At 38.9% G+C, this 20,458-nt stretch overlaps 1 protein-coding gene across 1 annotated transcript in view; it reads right to left on the bottom strand.

Moving 5' to 3' along the window:
- Positions 1-14,490: 14,490 nt before the first annotated feature.
- EPSTI1 (epithelial stromal interaction 1) overlaps positions 14,491-20,458 on the bottom strand; it is a 103,726-nt gene continuing 97,758 nt past the window's right edge. The window contains exon 11 of the mRNA XM_060080069.1: positions 14,491-14,602. Coding sequence (XP_059936052.1) covers positions 14,594-14,602 — 9 coding nt within the window. The 3' untranslated portion in view covers positions 14,491-14,593. The remainder of the gene's footprint in view (positions 14,603-20,458) is intronic.

The following is a 20,458-nucleotide window of genomic DNA, read 5'->3' as shown; positions in this document are numbered from 1 at the left end:
AAACAGAGATGAACAATACAATAACTGAAATGAAAACTACACTAGAAGGAATCAATAGCAGAATAACTGAGGCAGAAGAACGGATAAGTGACCTGAAAGACAGAATGGTGGAATTCACTGCCATGGAACAGAATAAAGAAAAAAGAATGAAAAGAAATGAAGACAGCCTAAGAGACCTCTGGGACAACATTAAACACAACAACATTTGCATTATAGGGGTCCCAGAAGGAGAAGAGACAGAGAAAGGACCAGCGAAAATATTTGAAGAGGTTATAGTCGAAAACTTCCCTAACATGGGAAAGGAAATAGCAACCCAAGTCCAGGAAGCACAGAGTCCCATAAAGGATAAACCCAAGGAGAAACATGCCGAGACACATAGTAATCAAACTGGCAAAAATTAAAGACAAAGAAAAAATTTTGAAAGCAGCAAGTGAAAAATGACAAATAACATACAAGGGAACTCCCATAAGGTTAACAGCTGATTTCTCAGCAGAAACTCTACAAGCCAGAAGGGAGTGGCATGATATACTTAAAGTGATGAAAGGGAAGAACCTACAACCAAGATTACTCTATCAGCAAGATCTCATTCAGATTCGATGGAGAAATCAAAAGCTTTACAGACAAGCAAAAGATAAGAGAATTCAGCACTACCAAACCAGCTCTACAACAAATGCTAAAGGAGCTTCTCTAAGTGGGAAACACAAGAGAAGAAAAGGACCTAAAACCCTAAATGATTAACAAAATGGTCACAGGAACATACATATCGATAATTACCTTAAACGTGATTGGATTAAATGCTCCAACCAAAAGACACAGTCTTGCTGAATGGATACAAAAACAAGACCCATATATATTCTGTCTACAAGAGACCACTTCAGACCTAGGGACACATACAGACTGAAAGTGAGGGGATGGAAAAAGATATTCCATGCAAATGGAAATCAAAAGAAAGCAATACTCATATCAGATAAAATACACTTTAAAATACATGAGACAAGGAAGGACACTACATAATGATCAAGGTATCAATCCAAGAAGAAGATATACCAATTATAAATATATATGCACCCAACATAGGAGCACCTCAATACATAAGGCACCTGCTAAAAGCTATAAAACAGGAAATCGACAGTAACACAATAATAGTGGGGGACGTTAACACCTCACACCAATGGACAGCTCATATAAAATGAAAATAAATAAGGAAACAGAAGCTTTAAATGACACAATAGACCAGACAGATTTAATTGATAATTATAGGACATTCCATCCAAAAAGAGCAGATTACACTTTCTTCTCAAGTGCACACGGAACACTCTCTAGGATAGATCACATCTTGGGCCACAAATCAAGCCTCAGTTAATTTAAGAAAACTGAAATCATATGAAGCACCTTTTCTGACCACAACACTATGAGATTAGAAATGAATTACAGGGAAAAAAACGTAAAAAACACAAACACATGGAGGCTAAACAATACGTTACTAAATAACTAAGAGATCACTGAAGAAATCAAAGAGGAAATCAAAAAATAATTAGAGACAAATGACAATGAAAACACGACAATCGAAAACCTACGGGATGCAGCAAAAGCAGTTCTAAGAGGGAAGTATATACCTATACAAGCCTACCTCAAGAAACAAAGAAAAATCTCAAATAAAACAATCTAACCTTACACCTAAAGGAACTAGAGAAAGAAGAACAAAGAAAACCCAAAGTTAGCAGAAGGAAAGAAATCATAAAGATCAGAGCAGAAATAAATGAAATAGAAACAAAGAAAACAATAGCAAAGATCAATAAAACTAAAAGCTGGTTCTTTAAGAACATAAACAAAATTGATAAACCAATATCCAGACTCATCAAGAAAAGGAGGGAGAGGATTCAAAACAATAAAATTAGAAATGAAAAAGGAAAAGTTACAACAGACACCACAGAAATACAAAGCATCCTAAGAGCCTACTACAAGAAACTCTATGCCAATAAAATGGACAACCTGGAAGAAATGAACAAATTCTAAGAAAGGTATAACCGTCCAAGACTGAACCAGAAAGAAATAGAAAATATGAACAGACCAATCACAAGTAACGAAATTGAAACTGTGATTAAAAATCTTACAACAAACAAAAGTCCTGGACCAGATGGCTTCACAGGTGAATTCTATCCAACATTTAGAGAAGAGTTAACACTCATCCTTCTCAAACTCTTCCAAAAAAATTGCAGAGGAAGGAACACTCCTGAACTCACTCTATGAGGCTACCATCACCCTGATACCAAAACCAGACCAAGATAGTACAAAAAAAGAAAATTACAGACCACTATCACTGATGAATGTAGATGCAAAAATCCTCAAGAAAATACTACCAAACAGAATCCAAAAACACATTAAAAGGATCATACACCATGATCAAGTGGGATTTAACCAAGGGATTCAAGGATTCTTCAATATATGCAAATCAATCAATGTGATACACCACATTAACAAACAGAAGAATAAAAACCATATGATCATCCCAATAGATGCAGAAAAAGCTTTTGACAAAATTCAACACCCATTTATGATAACAACTCTCCAGAAAGTGGACACAGAGGGAACCAACCTCAATATAATAAAGGCCACATACAACAAGCCCACAGCAAACATCATTCTCAATGGTGAAAAAGTGAAAGCATTTCCTCTAAGATCAGGAAAAAGACAAGGATGTCCACTCTCACCACTTTTATTCAACATAGTTTTGGAAGTCCTAGCCACAGCAATCAGAGAAGAAAAAGAAATAAAAAGGAATACAAATTGGAAGAGAAGAAGTAAAACTGTCACTGTTTGCAGATGACATGATACTATACATAGAGAATCCTAAAGATGCCACCAGAAAACTACTAGAGCTAATCAATGAATCTGATAAAGTTGCAGGATACAAAATTAATGCACAGAAATCTCTGGCATTCCTATACACTAATGATGAAAAATCTGAAAGAGAAATTAAGGAAACACTCCCATTATCACTGCAACAAAAAGAATAAAATACCTAGGAATAAACCTACCTAGGGAGACAAAAGACCTGTATGCAGAAAACTATAAGACACTGATGAAAGAAATTAAATATGATACCAGCAGATGGAGAGATATACCATGTGCTTGGATTGGAAGAATCAATATTGTGAAAATGACTACACTACCCAAAGCAATCTACAGATTCAATGCAATCCCTATCAAATTACCAATGGCATTTTTTACGTAACTAGAACAAAATATCTTAAAATTTGTATGGAGACACAAAAGACCCTGAATAGCCAAAGTAGTCTTGAGGGAAAAAAACAGAGCTGGAGGAATCAGGCTTCCTGACTTCAGACTATACTACAAAGCTGCAGTAATCAAGACAGTATGGTACTGGCAGAAAAACAGAAACATAGATCAATGGAACAAGACAGAAAGCCCAGCGATAAATCCACGCACCTATGGTCAACTAATCTATGACAAAGAAGGCAAGGATGTACAATGGAGAAAAGACAGTCTCTTCAATAAGTGGTGCTGGGAAAACTTGACAGCTACATGTAAAAGAATGAAATTAGAACACTCCCTAACACCATACACAAAAATAAACTCAAAATGGATTTGAGACCTAAATGTAAGACCGGACACTATAAAACCCTTAGAGGAAAATATAGGAAGAACACTCTTTGACATAAATCACAGAAGGATCTTTTTTGATCCACCTCCTAGAGTAATGGAAATAAAAACAAAAATAAACAAATGGGACCTAATGAAACTTAAAAGCTTTTTCACAGCAAAGGAAACCATAAACAACACGAAAAGACAACCCTCAGATAGAGAGAAAATATTTGCATATTAATCAACAGACAAAGGATTAATCTCCAATATATATAAACAGCTAATGCAGCTCAATATTAAAAAAACAAACAGGGCTTCCCTGGTGGTGCAGTGGTTGGGAGTCTGCCTGCTAATGCAGGGGACACGGGTTCGAGCCCTGGTCTGGGAGGATCCCACATGCCGCGGAGCTACTAGGCCCGTAAGCCACAACTGCTGAGCCTGCACGTCTGGAGCCTGTGCTCCGCAACAAGAGAGGCCCCGATAGTGAGAGGCCCGTGCACCACAAGAGCCCTCGCACAGAAACGAAGACCCAACACAGCAAAAATAAATTAATTAAAAAACTCCTACCCCCAACATCTAAAAACAAACAAACAAACAAAAACAACCCAATACAAGAATGGGCAGAAGACCTAAATAGACATTTCTCCAAAGAAGACATACAGATGGCCAAGAAGCACATGAAAAGCTGCCCAACATCACTAATTATTAGAGAAATGCAAATCAAAACTACACTGAGGTATCACCTCACACCAGTTAGAATGGGCATTATCAGAAAATCTACAAACAACAAATGCTGGAGAGGGTGTGGAGAAAAGGGAATCCTCTTGCACTGCTGGTGGGAATATAAATTGATACATCCACTATGGTGAACAGTATGGAGGTTCCTTAAAAAACTAAAAATAGAATTACCATATGATCCAGCTATCCCACTACTGGGCATATACCCAGAGAAAACCATAATTCAAAAAGACACATGCACCCCAATATTCATTGCAGAACTATTTACAATAGCCAGGTCATGGAAGCAACCTAAATGCCCATCGACAGACAAATGGATAAAGAAGTTGTGGTACATATATATACAATGGAATATTACTCAGTCATAAAAAGGAACGAAATTGAGTCATTTGTTGAGACGTGGCTGGATCTAGAGACTGTCATACGGAGTGAAGTAAGTCAGAAAGAGAAAAACAAATATCGTATATTAAAGCATGTATGTGGAACCTAGAAAAATGGTACAGATGAACCAGTTTGCAGGGCAGAAGTTGAGACCCAGATGTAGAGAACAAACGTATGGACACCAAGGGGAGGAAGGCCACGGTCGGGGGTGGGAATGAGGGGGTGATGAATTGGGCGATTGGGATTGACATGTATACACTGATGTGTATAAAATGGATGACTAATAAGAACCTGCTGTATAAAAAAATAAATAAAATATAGTTCAAAAATTAAAAAAAAAAACTAATACTAAACTTTCTTTGGGTTATTTGTATGGAAATATGTTAATATAAATGTTTCAGGCATTATACGACATTCCTAAGAATCTTAAATGTTCTGGTAGAATGTTATAAGCCATAATTCTAGTTATTACTTTAAAATGTATATCTCAGAAATAACTAAATTTCCTTGTCAATTGCATTATTATGAACTTTCCATTAAATATTTAACTGTGGTCATTTTTAAGTCTTTTGTCATTTACAGACAGTTCTAGGTGTATTCTGATGCTTTTGCAAAAATGTTCCTATAAAAGGGTTTCATCTTCAAGGAATTCATGGAAAAGACTGTGACAAGTACAGGTTTCTGGTAACTGACTATATGGCTGAACTGAATGAATAAGCATTTTCACAACTCTAATGGAAAACTGACGAATTCATAAAAGTGTTAACAGGGCTTCCCTGGTGGCGCAGTGGTTGAGAGTCCGCCTGCCGATGCAGGGGACACGGGTTCATGCCCCGGTCTGGGAAGATCCCACATGCCACAGAGCGGCTGGGCCCGTGAGCCATGGCTGCTGAGCCTGTGTGTACGGAGCCTGTGCTCCGCAACAGGAGAGGCCACAACAATGAGAGGCCCGCGCACCGCAAAAAGAAAAAAAGTGTTAAGAAAAGATCAAGATGAAAAAAAAATTAATTACATGGTACTGAGTGAACTGATGAGGATGATTATAATTTTTGTGACTTTCTGTTTGAATGAAAAAAAATGTGATGTAAATTTATGTAAAAAGAACTTAATGTAAAACAATGCCACTCTTCTCACATATTTTCTCTTGTTTTGGAAAATATAGATATTTTCTGTTAAAAACGTGATTTATGCTGACACATAATAGGTTGATTCTTGTTATTATAAATGAATTAATAAATATTTTTAAGTTTCCAAAAATAAAAAAAAAGTGGTGACAGCTCAAATGATGTGCAAGATTTAATTCTGAAATTCTATAACTGCACTTTGGAATATCTCACATTGTAGAAAAAAAAATTTTTTTTTTTTTTAAAGACAGCTCCTATCTTTCCTGTACCAGACTAGGGGAAAATTGAGAACTAAATTTTGCAAAATATAAACTTGACAAAATAGAGAGAACTCATTTGACAAGCTTTGCCTTGCAAAAATACTTTCTGAAGAAAGGTATTCTGAATGGAGGCAAAAACTACCCTTGAAAATACATTAGAATTGAGACTATCATCCACTTAGAATTTGTTCGGATCCTATGAAGTAGACTAGAGAGAGTATATTCTCCAACATAATATGGTCTACAGTGGTCCATTGAGGGTTCGTTTCAAATTTCTTAGCCACAAAATGCAACTTCAAAGAAAATTTCAGGTAATTTTCTCTAAAAATTTAACACAGCAAGACCACATGGGGAAAAGAAAAACACATTCTTCAGAAAAATAAAGTAGCATGGTATTTGAGATACGTGTGTTTTAAGAAACTCATTAAAGGGGGTGGATAACTATTCTGATTCCTTTTTAATATTTACTTTTCACTATGAAAAAAAAAAGTAGTTTTAAAAGTTTACTTTGAGGTCGATCCATGGATGTGGTGACGTCCCGCTCACCAGGGCCGGGCCTAGGCCGCGCCAGAGGATGGACGGACGTTCATGGCGAACTGGGCCTCCCTTCTGGTTCTGCCCGGGACCCCTCGCCGCTCCTCCACGCCGGTCGGTGGTGTCGGAAGGCAGGGGTGCGGTGCCCGGCTTGACTACCGGTCTCCCGACCCCAGCCTCAGAGCCTGGGCAGGCCGGCGTCCTCTCCCACTCTCGCTTCGCCGCCTCAGCGCGTCTCGCGAGAAGCACTCGCCAAGGTGGGGTTTGGCTGGGGCGCGGCGGCGGGGTGCGCCCCTCGGTGCCGGCGTGCGTCCCGCCTGGCCCTTGGCGGTGCTCCTGGAGCGCTCCAGGTCGGCGTTCAGGTGCCGGAGACCGAGCGGTGGCGTCGTCTCCTGTTCCCTGTGAGTCCCTCGGATCCCCACTCCGGCGGTGCTTCCGGTGAGCAGCTCTCCTGGGAGGTTGAGACGGTAAGGGCGGCACGGCCGTCCCCCTCGTGGGGCTGGGTGCCGCCTCGTCGCGGTCGTCCTCACTGCGTGCCAGGGGGCGGGGCGGGGGGGAGACTGACTGTCAAAAGGTCTCCCTGCTTAGGGGAGTTAGGTGAGTCAACAAATGCGCACGTTGCTCGGAGCCCTGCACTGTAATCCATTCAGAACCGGAGGCGTCCGCGCACTTAAAGCCTCTGCTGGGCTAGCAGAGATCCTAAAATGCCACGGTCGCTTCCTTACAAGGTTCCCACCGCTTTCATAATACCGTGGAAGTGAGGTGCGGGAGGCAGGAGGACCAGGTAGTTCTTTCTGACAGTGGTCTCTTTAAAACATACCGAGGGACCAAGTCTAGTGGATGGCAGCAAATTGAAAGAAGGGGGACAACTGCTAGAGATATTGTGGAAGTCGAACTGATAAGCCTTGGCAGTAAGTTTTGCATGGATGAGAGGGGGAAAAAGACGGCTGAGTCCTGTAGTCAGAGGTGTTCTGTAGGATGGTGATAAAGTAGGGAGGAAGAAGAGAGAACACTTTTATTTATTTATTTATTTTTTTTTTGCGGTACGCGGGCCTCTCACTGCTGTGGCCTCTCCCGTTGCGGAGCACAGGCTCCGGACGCGCAGGCTCGGCGGCCATGGCTCACGGGCTTAGCCGCTCCGTGGCATGTGGGATCTTCCTGGACCGGGGCACGAACCCCTATCCCCTGCATCGGCAGGCGGACTCTCAACCACTGCGCCACCAGGGAAGCCCAAGAGCAAACAATTTTAATATTGAAGAGCAAGGGTTGAGAGGGCCTCTTTCTATTTAATGCTAATTTAGCATTTGCCATTCCCTTACCTTGTACACTTCTTTACCTTTTAAGAGCACTTAGCCCATCCAGGTTGTCTAAAAACTATCCTGTGAAGTAGACATGGAGGTAAGAGAGTAGTCCAGGGTTTCAACATTAGTGGCTGACAGTGCTAGACTCTCACGTCTCCTGAGTGGTTCTCCTTTCTTTTTCCCAGATGCTATGGCTCATGGCGTTGCTAATGATCTGTAGGCATTAAGGGACAGGCATCACCAGCATCCTTTTTGAATTACAAATAGGCAAAGCCAGCACTGGTTTGTGCCAGCAGCTGCCAGTGGCAGGGGCTGAACTGACTAGCTTAGTCTGGTAGCCTCGTCCCAAGAATCTTTCCAACCTTGGCTGCCACACCTGGGGTTGGTCAGTTAGCTGTGAGAAATCCCAAAGCATCAAGAGATGCTCTTTCAGAGTGTCTCTCCTCTCCTAATTCTGATCTTCCCACTTCCTTTCACACTGAGCAACAACTGTATTAGTCCCCTAACATAGCTTTCCCCTCTCTCTCTTTTTCTCTCTCTCTTGCCCCCCTTCCCCCACTTCTCCTTCTCCCCCTCTCCCTCCTGTCCTCCCCTCCCACACACTTAACCACACCCACTGCCTTGCTGTGGTTTACTTGCCCTAAATGTCCCTGCACCCAATCCTCCGCCAACCATCATACTTATTTCTCTTAACCTTTGAAAATCTTAACTCCTCCATCAAACCTATTCACTTACCACATATTCACTGAATCCCTATTATGTGCTAGGCACCATTCAAGGCACTGGGAATACAGCATTGAACAAGACAAAGTCCCTGAGCTCACCAGGTTTAAATCTATAGTCTTTAAAACTCTTCATTGATCACATCAGGGCTCCCTGTCCTCTGAAATACCACAGATTTTGTCTTTGTGGTCACATCACCATCAACACATTCACCCAGGCTAGAAATGTTCATGGGTGGGAGGTGAGCTCCATGTCCTCTTACTCTGCCATCTTGGTCTCTCTCCCCTTAACTAGAGACCCAGGCTAGAAATATGAAACTCATCTCTCACTTGTCACTCTCCATCTATATTCAGTCACTAACAAAGTCCTGGTTTTTTATATCCTAAGAATTCCACATGCCTGTTCTGTTCTCCCCATCTCTACTCAGTGCTCTAGCTTAGGAGTCTCATCATGGGTCATTTGGACTGAAGCAGTCACCTCTAACTAGTTGGTCTGCCTCTGGTCTTGCCTCCCTGAAATCTGCCTTCCATGAGATCTCTCATGATTTATTTAAAACAAAAATCTCATCAGGTCCATTCTCTGCTCATAACCCTTCAGAAGCCCAAGCTACTTGATATGGTACACAAAGCCCTCCAACTTCCATCATGTCTTACACTTCTTGCCTCATTGCTTTACATAGTTCCTATCTCATTTTTTCCTAAGTTCTCTGTGTGTGTCTGTGTCCCTAACTCAGAGTTTTTTCATGGCTGGTTTGGACATTTTTGTAGTCTTCATGCCTAGCACAGTACCTGGCATATAGTAGCCCCTTAATAAATTTTTAACTGGACTGGGTTTCTACTGTTGTTTTGCATCTATATGTATGTCTTAAGTTTTCATGGGTGTTTCTTCTTCAACCTTACAGTGCATTTTTGGGGGTAGTCACTAGAACTATTTACAAATGTTCCTGTTCTCTTCTTCCTTCTGGGAACATTGTAGAATTGTATTTCCCACTCCCTTTAAAGTTGGGGATAGCCATGTGATTTGTTCTGGCCAATAAAATATGAACAATAATAGCGTGCACCATTTCCTGGGAAAGCATTTAATTACCCAATACAAGATACTGCTGCTATCTCTTCCCCTTGCTGTAGGGGAAGCACACGGAAATGGAGGCTTTATCAGCTTGGGCCCTTGAGGGACAAAGGTGAGCAGAGCCTCTTGCTCACCTATACTTGAAGTGTAGCATAATCAAAAACAAATACTACCAATCCACTGAGATATGGGGATTTACTGCAGTCGTATAACCTTGTCTATCCTGACCACTCCATTCCCTCAGGACAGGAACGGTACCATTTATCTTTGTGTCTCCATGGTGCCATATTCAAAACAGACTAAAGGGACTTCCCTGGGGGTCCAGTGTTTAAGACTTCGCCTTCCAGTGCAAGGGTTGCAGGTTCAATCCCTGGTCGGGGAGCTAAGATCCCACATGCCTCGCGGCCAAAGAACCAAAACATAAAACAGAAGCAGTATTATAACAAATTCAATGAAGACTTTAAAAATGGTCCACGTCAAAAAAAATATTTTAAAAAAGACTATATTGTATTTAAATTTTGATTTCTGATTTTTCCTAATTCACAATGTCCAAGTTCAAATATTTCTCTCTCATCTGTTTCTGCTCTCATTACTAAAGCACACTTTCTGCTCCATTTTGGCACAATTCTGGTTTCTAAAATATAAAAATTAAAATTTCTAACCAGTTCATAGTCCAGGGTTGATCACTCACGTCACATTTTGTGGAGAATGAGAGGTCTACCCTCTGATGACTGAGTGAACAATTCCTCCAGGTCAGCTGTAGCAGTGCTCTTCGGGGAAGTAAGGGAGGCTGGAGCATGGGTATGAAGCTCTGAGTGGTAGGGCAAAGGGATTATAATAATCAGCTTACTAGGGGAAGTGAGTGTTACAGCGCAGGTCTCCCTGTATCGTCTGCCCCAGCAGATGGCACAATAACATGTAATAAGTGTAATAACAATTTTCTGCCATTTGCCTTTATAGGCTTTAAAAACCCTCAGTTTTGAGCATATGATTCTGTGAGAAAAAAAGAATCCTCTATGATCCTTTTTAAATGCCACTGTTAAACAATGGACTATTCAAAAAGAAAAGGGGTGCAACACAGAGCCTCTACCTGAAATTCCTAACGTGTACTAATTCTCTGTAATCCTTACAGTAACTTGAAAGGCATATTTTTTCTTCCTCATATATTATTCATCACTCCAATCTTATTTCATGGACATTGGCCCAGAGCTACCTACCATGTACATTGGTTCATAGAATTAAAAACAAAAAGCCCACAGCCTTCTTACTATTTTCTTCTACCTATTAATAGTTCTAACACAATGTCTGTTTCCTCTTCTGGCAGCCACAGCTCCAAACACGCCCTTTCATAGGAGAAGGTCCAGCTATTCGCAGCCCATCTGTTTCATATTCTGGAAGTTAAAATTCAGCCTGCAGGCACTGTCTCTATGATTTATGTTTCCTAAAATCAATTACAAATTTTTAGCTAGAGTTATCAAAACTTTGAATTTTAACTTGCAGTTTTCATTTTTATAAATGCCAAGTGCTTTATTTTGGAGGGAAATATTTCTGCATTTACTATAACTACAATGTAATTTCCTAAAGATACTTTCTAAAAGACAAATCTTCAAGTTAAAAATCAGCTTAGAGAATTTTTATAATGTTTAACAAAATCAATCTATGGAAGGAATCTAATTTTTTTCAACCTAAACAGTGTTTAGGGACCACAGGAAATATTTCTCCAGTGTAAACATACATAAAACAAACCTGTGAGCTCAGGTCTATGCTACGAATGGAGTAAGATCTTCTGCCCCGTATCACCCATAACTACACCCAGGAGAAGTCCTTCATTTTCTCATTGGGTGGGTTGCTGCCTTGCTGCACATTTTAAAATCTATCAACATAACACCAAGAAGAAACCACAAAGGAAAAAGATTGATACATCCCCATACACAAATATTTAAAACCCAATACTAAATTAAATACTAAATTAAAAGATTTATAAAAATTAGAATATTTACAAGGTAATATCTCAACAGAGAAATCTTTTACAAATCAACTACACACACACACACACACACACACACACACACGCACGCATGCACGCACACAAAAGAAGATAAAAAATGACCAGTAGACCTAAGGAAAAATAAAAGAGGGATTAAGCTCTCCAAATGACATTTTTCACTCAACATATAAGGGAAATTTTTTTTACATCTTTATTGGAGTATAATTGCTTAACAATGGTGTGTTAGTTTCTGCTTTATAACAAAGTGAATCAGCTATACATAAACATACGTATATGTATCTCCTCCCTTTTGCGTCTCCCTCCCACTCTCCCTATCCCACCCCTCTAGGTGGTCACAAAGCACTTAGCTGATATCCCTGTGCTATGCAGCTGCTTCCCACTAGCTATTTTACATTTGGTAGTGTATATAAGTCCATGCCACTCTCTCACTTCATCCCAGCTTACCCTTCCCCCTCCCCATGTCCTCAAGTCCATTCTCTACGTCTGTAAGCGAAGATTTTTAAAAAATAGTAATAGGATGAGGGAGGGTATAGAGCATACTTCTGGTGGCAGTCAATACTGATGTCAACTTTTGGGAAAGTAATTTAACTACATATAGTAAAACCCCTATAAATGTGGATTCCCTTAAAACCACCAGTTCTAATTCAAGGTATTTGTCCTCATCCAATCATTAGACAAGTATCTGTAAGGATTTTATTGCAGGGATTTTGATACACATACAGATAAAAATATCTGGAGGGATGCATACCAAAATACTAAGGTGTGAAGATCAACAAATAAACCTGAAAAAAAATCACCAATATTTTTCCTTTTTATTACTCATCTGTATGTCTAAAGTGTCTGTAACAAAAACTTACTACTTTTGTAATAGTTTGTCTCATTTTTATTCTCTTTTTCAGAAAATGTACTTTAAAAGCATAGAAAAGGTGATTGGAACTTTGGGATTCCTATCCAGGGTTACCCAAAAGTCAAACTGTATTCCAATCAAGAGCAGATTAAATATGAAAAGCAAAATGGTAGACTCCCTTACACAGCAATTCTTGCTTCTTTTCTGGTTACTTCTACCTACATAGAGAATTGTTCAAGGAAGATGTTTACCATCCCATATGTAGTCGAGATAATTTTGGCCATAAAGTCACAATTTTCCATACCTGCACAATGATTTTTTTTATGAGACCAGACACCTGAACAAAATCTTTAGGAATGCAGGATATGGCAGGCAGTAGAAGAGAAATTGACACCAACTTTCCTAAGAGTCCCCAAAGTAAGAAAGCATCTCTCTCCCCTATACTGACTCCTGGTTACACACTGGAAAATAGCAGCAAGTGAGGAATGCCAAGCGTAGACACAAAAACCAGAACATGACCGTGGACTGTGAGGTAGCCAGGCTGGCAGGTGTAGGACTGAAATGGCTGCATGCCACAGCAGTAAAATGCCTGTGACATTCACACACTTACAGTCAGTTTGGCAGTGTTTCCAACCCAGGCTGAGGGATTTCATTTTCCCCATATTAGGCAGTGACAAAGATTTTAGATGGGCCAAACATTTTATATTACTGTCAACAGCACTAACGTAGGTTCAGCTGGCAGAAGAGAGGGAAACCAAGAGTGTCTGCATTAGTTACTCCAAAGAAACGAGCTGAGCACCATCTGCTGTCAGCCACCACCACCATCACCACCACCCAGTGCAGCTCTTTCTGTACCACACCCTCACCCCACTTCCGTGAGCTCCCCCAATCTTGGCCCAAGAACCTGAATCCCAGTGTTTCCCTAAATATATGTTTAGCAAGTTACTTTCAACAGAGCAGTTGGTAACACAGAAGATCTCTTAAATGCTGCAAAGTGTCGTCTACTCGTGTCCAGCTGCAAAAATTATCTATTCTTCCAACCTTCTTTCTAAGACTAAATGCAGTGCTACAGTGCTTCGCCTACATAACGTGGGGGGATGGGGTGGTGGCCAGACCATACAGTGTGGAAAACCAATATTCTCACACTAGTGTCTGTAAACTGGTTCAAGGTCATAAAAGTAGAACAGGAAGGCCTACTGCATTAGTAATAGGAAGTAGAATGCATGAGCAAAGACAAGTTTCCAAAATACCTACAAACCACACGTGGTATCTGTGTCTAGCTGATTTTTTTCATGGCCTTTCAGGATATGAACTGTCCCACTCTGAAAAACCAGAGGAACAGTATTAGTAAGTAAGTCAAGACCAAAGCCAAATCCAGTAGTGATTATAGTACTACATTTGATCTCTATGGACTGTAAAGGAGAATATAAAAATGAGACCCCTCAAGAGCTTTTCATTAAAAAACAAACAAGCCATTTATACAGAAGCAGTTCAAATTTTATTTATAAATTTGTTTAAAAGCATATAAAAGATTTATTTTTTCTTTTGCTCACATCTGTGCCCTGAATTAAGAAAGTAGAGATTCAAATCTAAAGGTGCCAAAGCTTCCCCAAACCTGATCTGAGAATTAGATAAGAATTAGCTGTTTAGAGAGACAGGCATGCAGCACCCACAGTTCTCACTAACCTGAAAGCATCAAATGATTCCCTCCTTTTCTATCTTACTAACACGTCTATAATTATACTTCCAATAAGAGGTGAAACCAATTAGAAAAATAATGCAGCATTTCACTGGCAGTAGAGATTAAATATGAGTTCAGTAATCAGCTCCTACAAACATGCATAATGACAGGGAGAAACCAGTCATCCCCAGCTGCTCAGCTGAGTGGGTGGGCAGTTGAAGTCAAGGTAAAAATAGTGAGGCTGAACAAAGCTGCAAGAAGGAAAAACATCTCGTGGTTTTTCAAGGTCAGTTGACAAAGGCCAGATGTAAGCAAATATTTCTCATATATCCTGGAAGAAAAAGAAAACAAAAATTAGTACCAGCAACAAAATTCAAAGCTTTCGTAAATCCAAAATGAAGTTCCTCTAAAAAACACTCTACCTGATTATTTTTTTAATGATTTCAAGTCCCAGTGAAATGATTTAATTTTCAAGTTCCATTTTGAGTCACAAAATGGTCTCTGTCAACAATGTAATGGCTTATTGAATGGACAGCTCATCAGCTGTGTTCTGAGAGAGGCTAACACAGGTCACAATTAATAGTGTTCACAAATATTGTCACCCACCTCCATAGTTACAGCAAGGACAGGGCAAATATAGTATGGAACAGAGCAATTTAAACGGAACTGTATGCAGTAGAGGTGCACTGTATTATACAGCAGGAAGGTGACTTCTAAGGGGACATTGAGGAAAGGAGACAGACTTAACTGAGTCCCCTCCCCCCACTATGTGCAAATAGTCATGACATCTCCATCAAGCCTCCCAGACTGCTGGGCCAAGGTACACCTGGGATTCAGACTATTGATGTTCTAACATTCTGGGAAACTAAAATTTCAGGTTGCCTCATGGATCATGGCAAATGCTTAACTGCCTTTGAAGACACTGGATTCAGCATTGCTACAGCATGTCAAAGGGTCTTACCTACTGGTATCAGAGAAAGGATCGTTTGAAGTGATTCTTTAAACATCCTACCCTAGATGCATCATGAAAAGTAATAAAGGATGCTAGAAGACCAAAAGCAAATTTTTAATATAAAAGCAGTTTTAAATTGTCAAAGAATATGGTACTATGGAGAACAGTATAGAGCGTCCTTAAAAAACTAAAAATAGAATTACATATGATCCAGCAATCCAACTCCTGGGCATATATCTGGAGAAAACTATAATTTGAAAAGATACACGCATCCCAGTGTTCACTGCAACACTATTGACAATAGCCAAGACATGGAAGCAACCTAAATGTCCATCGACAGAAGAATGGATAAAGAAGATGTGGTACATATATACAATGGAATATTACTCAGCCATAAAAAGAAAGAAATAATGCCATTTGCAGCAACATGGATGGACCTAGAGATTATCATGCTAAGTGAAGTAAGTCAGACAAAGACAAATATCATATGATATCACTCAGATATGGAATCTAATTTTTTAAAAATGATACAAATGAACTTACTTACAAGACAGAAGCCGACTTACAGATATCTAAAACAAATTTATGGTTACCAGAGGGAGGGGAAGGGATAAATCAGGAGCATGGGATTAACACACACTACTATATATAAGATAGATAACCAACAAGGACCTGCTATATAACACAGGGAACTCTACTCAATATTCTGTGATAATCTATATAAGAATCTGAATAAGAATGAATACATGTATAGGTATAACTGAATCATTCTGCCGTACATCTGAAACTAACACAACGTTGTAAATCAACTATACTCCAATAAATTTTTTTAAAAAATAAAAATTATAAATAAATAATCAAAGAACAAATATGTATTAAGTAACCTGAGAAGAATGTGATTTAAATTAGAAAAAGTTTTAAAAATAAAGATCAGTCTAATTTTTCTACCCAAAATATGCTGATCAAAGGCCTACCATTTAGTGTCTATATGATGTTTCAAGAAACAAGTTTTTCTTTCTTTGGCTTTCATCATAGTTTTATCATATTTTCTGCCTTCCTCCTTTCTTTCTCTGTCTTTGGCTTTTTACTGATTCCAACATATCCTCCAAGCCCCATCTGTGAGCTCTCCTCTCTCATTCCTTGTAGGAGCTTAATTGTTATCTACCAACTTCTAAACAAATGCCACATTCTAAATATATTCTGTATACTAACCTCTTGTCCACTTTTTATAAAACATATCCACAATAAAAGTTTAGTTTATACCTTTTCTTATTTTTGTATGGTGTCCTTTGATGAACAGATGTTTTATTTTAATGTATATTTATCATTTCTTTTTAGTTTATACCTTGGGTCTTATGAAATCCTCCCTAGCTCAATTTTATAAATAGTGTATTTTCTTCTAGAATTTAAAAAGTCTTCCTTTCTATTTATAAACTTTACTCTACCTGGAATTGATTTTTTTTTTATGATTTCATGTGGGTACTCAATTGTCCCAACAGCATTTGTTGAAGAGTCCATTTTCCCCTTATGATGGGCTCTGCCTGTTGTCATACAACAAAACTCTAGAAATAGTTGGGTCGGCCTGTGCCAATTCTATACCATATTAAATATTTTATCAAGTCCCATATGTACTTCTATATTTTTAGGAGTGAATTGGCTATTCTTGGTTCTTTGCTCTGATTAGAATTTAACTAAATCAACAGATTGAGAGCTCATTTGTATCCATTAACAAGGTAAAACACCATTTATTTATTTATTCCTTAATATCTTTCTATAAAATTTTATATGTATTTTAAAGGCGATATACATTTTTGGTTTTACCTTTTTATTAGGTTCTTTTGTTGATTCTCCACGTGTAGAGACAAAGTTAGTTCTTTATTTTGATCCTATATCTACCAACATGGCTAGGCCCTTATTTATTCTAATAATTTTAATATAAATTCTTTTGGATTTTCTAGGTAGATAATTGTATCTGTTATTTATAAATTTTCTCCTTTTCAATGCTTATATCTGATTCAAAAAAAAAGCTTTTGATGTGTTTTTATTATAGAACTTTGATCCCTGTATTAGCTAAAGAAATTTCCTTTTCTAGTTTGCTAGAAGTTTTTACTGCAAATGAGTATTGAAACTTATCAAATGCTTTCTTTCTATCTATTGAGATGATCATATGGTGTTTCTCCTATAAGTTATGAGGTAAATTATCTCTGAGATTTTGGGGGGTTTTTTTTGTTCGTTTATTTGTGATAAGCCAAGCTTGTATTTCTGGGATGAATATCATTTGATAAGGACATACTATGCTTTTTTTAAGAAATTCATTATTGAATCTGTCAAAATTTTGTTATGTTTTTTTTAATCTATGTTTATGAGTGAGACTGGCCTATAATTTATTTTCTATATAATCTTTGATTTTGATTCACAGTTACATTCACCTGCTTAATCCTTTGGAAGAATACTCCCTCCTTTTCATTTATCTGGAAAACATTCTAGACATTTGGAATAATCTGTTTCTTGAACATTTAGTAAAACTTTTCTGTAATATGTGTAGGCCTGGTTTTTATTTTATGGGGAGACAGTAACTAATCTAGATATGGTTTAAATCATTTTGAATTCCCACCAACAAAGTGTGAAAGAAACTGTTTCCCCCATCTTGCCAACACAGTATGTTGTCAGTCTCTTGTGCTTTGCCAAATAATAGATGAAAAATGATATTTTGGTTTAGTTCTTAATTTGTATTCTTTTTGTTATAAATTCATTGGGTGCTTTAATTTCAAAGATTATATTTTTTTATTCCTAGAAGTTCTGCTTTGCTCTCTTTGAAATCTTCCTGGTTGTCTTTATCTCTTGTTTTTGCTCATCATTTCAAGTCCAGTATTTATTCCATCAAATGTTTTATACATAGTTATTTTAAATTCAGTATCTAATCATTTTAGAAAATCAAATCATTTGGTTCTAAATCTCTGTCATTTGGGTGACCTCCGCCACAACCACATGTTTCCCTGTGCTTGTGGTAAGTTCCAGTCACTGTGTTACGCTTGGGATATATCAGTGAACAAAACAGTCAAAGGGCCCTGCTCTGATGGAAGATGGAACATAAATTACCACAGGGAGAGAATAAGAGTAATTAGCCAACAAAACATCCAAGACAATGATGTTAGAAAATTAGGTTAGAAGTTGCAGAGTGCTACTGCATAAAGAAATGGAGACTGCAAAGGTGATGACAAGAGCCTGGGGTAAGGGCACAGGAGGCAGCATTACATGAACGGCCAAGGAATTCTTGGAACTCAAGAAAATACTTGACAGAGAACACATCATGTGGACACTTTGGAGAAGAGTACGGAGGGAGCAGCCAGTTCTTACGTTTTCAAACAACAGCCAGAAAGCTGGCATGGCTGGGAGGAATGAGCATGAAGGGCAGTAGGAGGAGAAGAGTGGGGTCTAGATCATGGAGCCCCTGTAAGGATTAGTAAGGAGAAATCCTTTGGCTTTGACTCTAAGGACTTTGGCTCTTACTCCAAACATTTGGAGAGTTATCAGAGCCATTGGAGGGCTTTGAGCAGAGGAGTGACAGGGTCTGACTTATTTTTCAGTCTCATATTGAGAACAGACTCTAGGTGGGTAAGTGTGGAAGCAAGGAAACCATCGAGGAGACTATTTCAAGAATTGAGATGAGCAGTGATAGAGGTTGGGATCTATTTTGAAGGAAGAGTCAAGAAGATTCGCCGATGGGTCAGCTGTGAGGATGTGAGAGATGGGTTGTACGGTTATGCAAACAGGAAAAAGTGCAGATAGAGCATTGGGGTAAAGAGGATCAAAGGTGAAGTTTTAGACATGTTAAGGTTGAAATGTCTATTAGACATGCAAATAGGGATGTTGGGTAGACAAATGGATCTGCAAGTCTAGAGGAAGAGGTCTAGGCTGGAAATTGAAATTTGGGAGTACAGAGCATATTGGTATTTAATTTCATGAGAATGAATGAGGCCATGAAGGTATTAAATGAATGTCAAGAAGATGGTCCAAGGTGGATCCCTGAGGCACTCCAGTGTTAAGAGGACAGAAGGATACAGGGGATTCAGCAAAGGAGAACAGAAAGGAGTGGCCACTGAAACAGGTGGAAACCCAGGAGAGTACAGTGTCTCAGAAGCCAAGTAAAGAAAGAGGTTCAAAGAGGAGGCAGTGATTCACCATGACAAATGATGCTGATCGGTCAAAAGATGAAAATAGAGAAATAACCATTTGATTTTGTAATGTAGACAATGTCAGTAACCATGAGAAGAACATTGTGGTTAGACAGATATGGTCTAAATTCCGATTAGACTGGGTTTAAGAGAAAAGGGAGGAAAGAAATTGGAGACAGGATAGATACCTCAAAGTTTTTCTCTAAAGGGGAACAAAGAAACAGGACAGTAGCAAGAGGGAAAGGGGCTTCAATATATAATGTATATTTATTTAAGTTTTCTGCTGATGGGAATTTTCTAGTCAAGATGACAGCTGACAGTTCAGGAGAGAGAGAAGAACGTTGTTAGAACAAAGTCCCCCAGTAGGTGGAGGAGATAGAATCTGGTCCATAAGGAAAAGCAGACATGTGTATAGGTAAGTGAGGTGGAGATGGGAGACTGAGCAAGTTCTCACCTTTGTGTCACTTCTTCTTTCACGCAAGGGAGAAGCCAATATACACTTTGGACTTGGATATGCCTATCTTACTAAGGAATCTTCAATCATCCTCACTCACATCACATCATGAGAAAGCAATGTTCCTCTCTTTTTATCTGTGAGGAACCTAAGTGGAGATTCACAGCTCACTTACTTAAGACCTACCAGTAGTCAGTGGTGAGCCAGACTCCCATATCCTCATTCTCCTAACAGCAGCCCATGCAGTCTTCATTTACTCTCTCCCATCATCTTCCCTTCAATCCCAGGTATTTTTCTATGTATATGTACCTTCTAAATTGGTGGTGGTCGGGGGGGGGGAATTATTAAGTAGAGGAGAAAATGTACAGCAAGTTTCCAAGTCCTGTCCAAAATCTGAGTTTCAATCACATTTCACAACTTATAAATTCTATAAACTTGGATAGTCTTAAATTCACAATGCCCTATTTTCCACATGACTCTTACTCATGTATTCTTATAAGTCAGTAATTTGTCAATTTCACACAAGATGCAAAGATACTGTGTTTTGATTCTTTTTTCTCTCTTGCATATTGTCCCTATTCTGAATGCCACAGTGATACACATGAG

This window comes from Mesoplodon densirostris, chromosome 17 (genome assembly GCF_025265405.1).
Source record: "Mesoplodon densirostris isolate mMesDen1 chromosome 17, mMesDen1 primary haplotype, whole genome shotgun sequence".
Lineage (NCBI taxonomy): Eukaryota > Metazoa > Chordata > Mammalia > Artiodactyla > Ziphiidae > Mesoplodon > Mesoplodon densirostris.
This window is presented reverse-complemented; position numbering and strand designations above follow the sequence as displayed.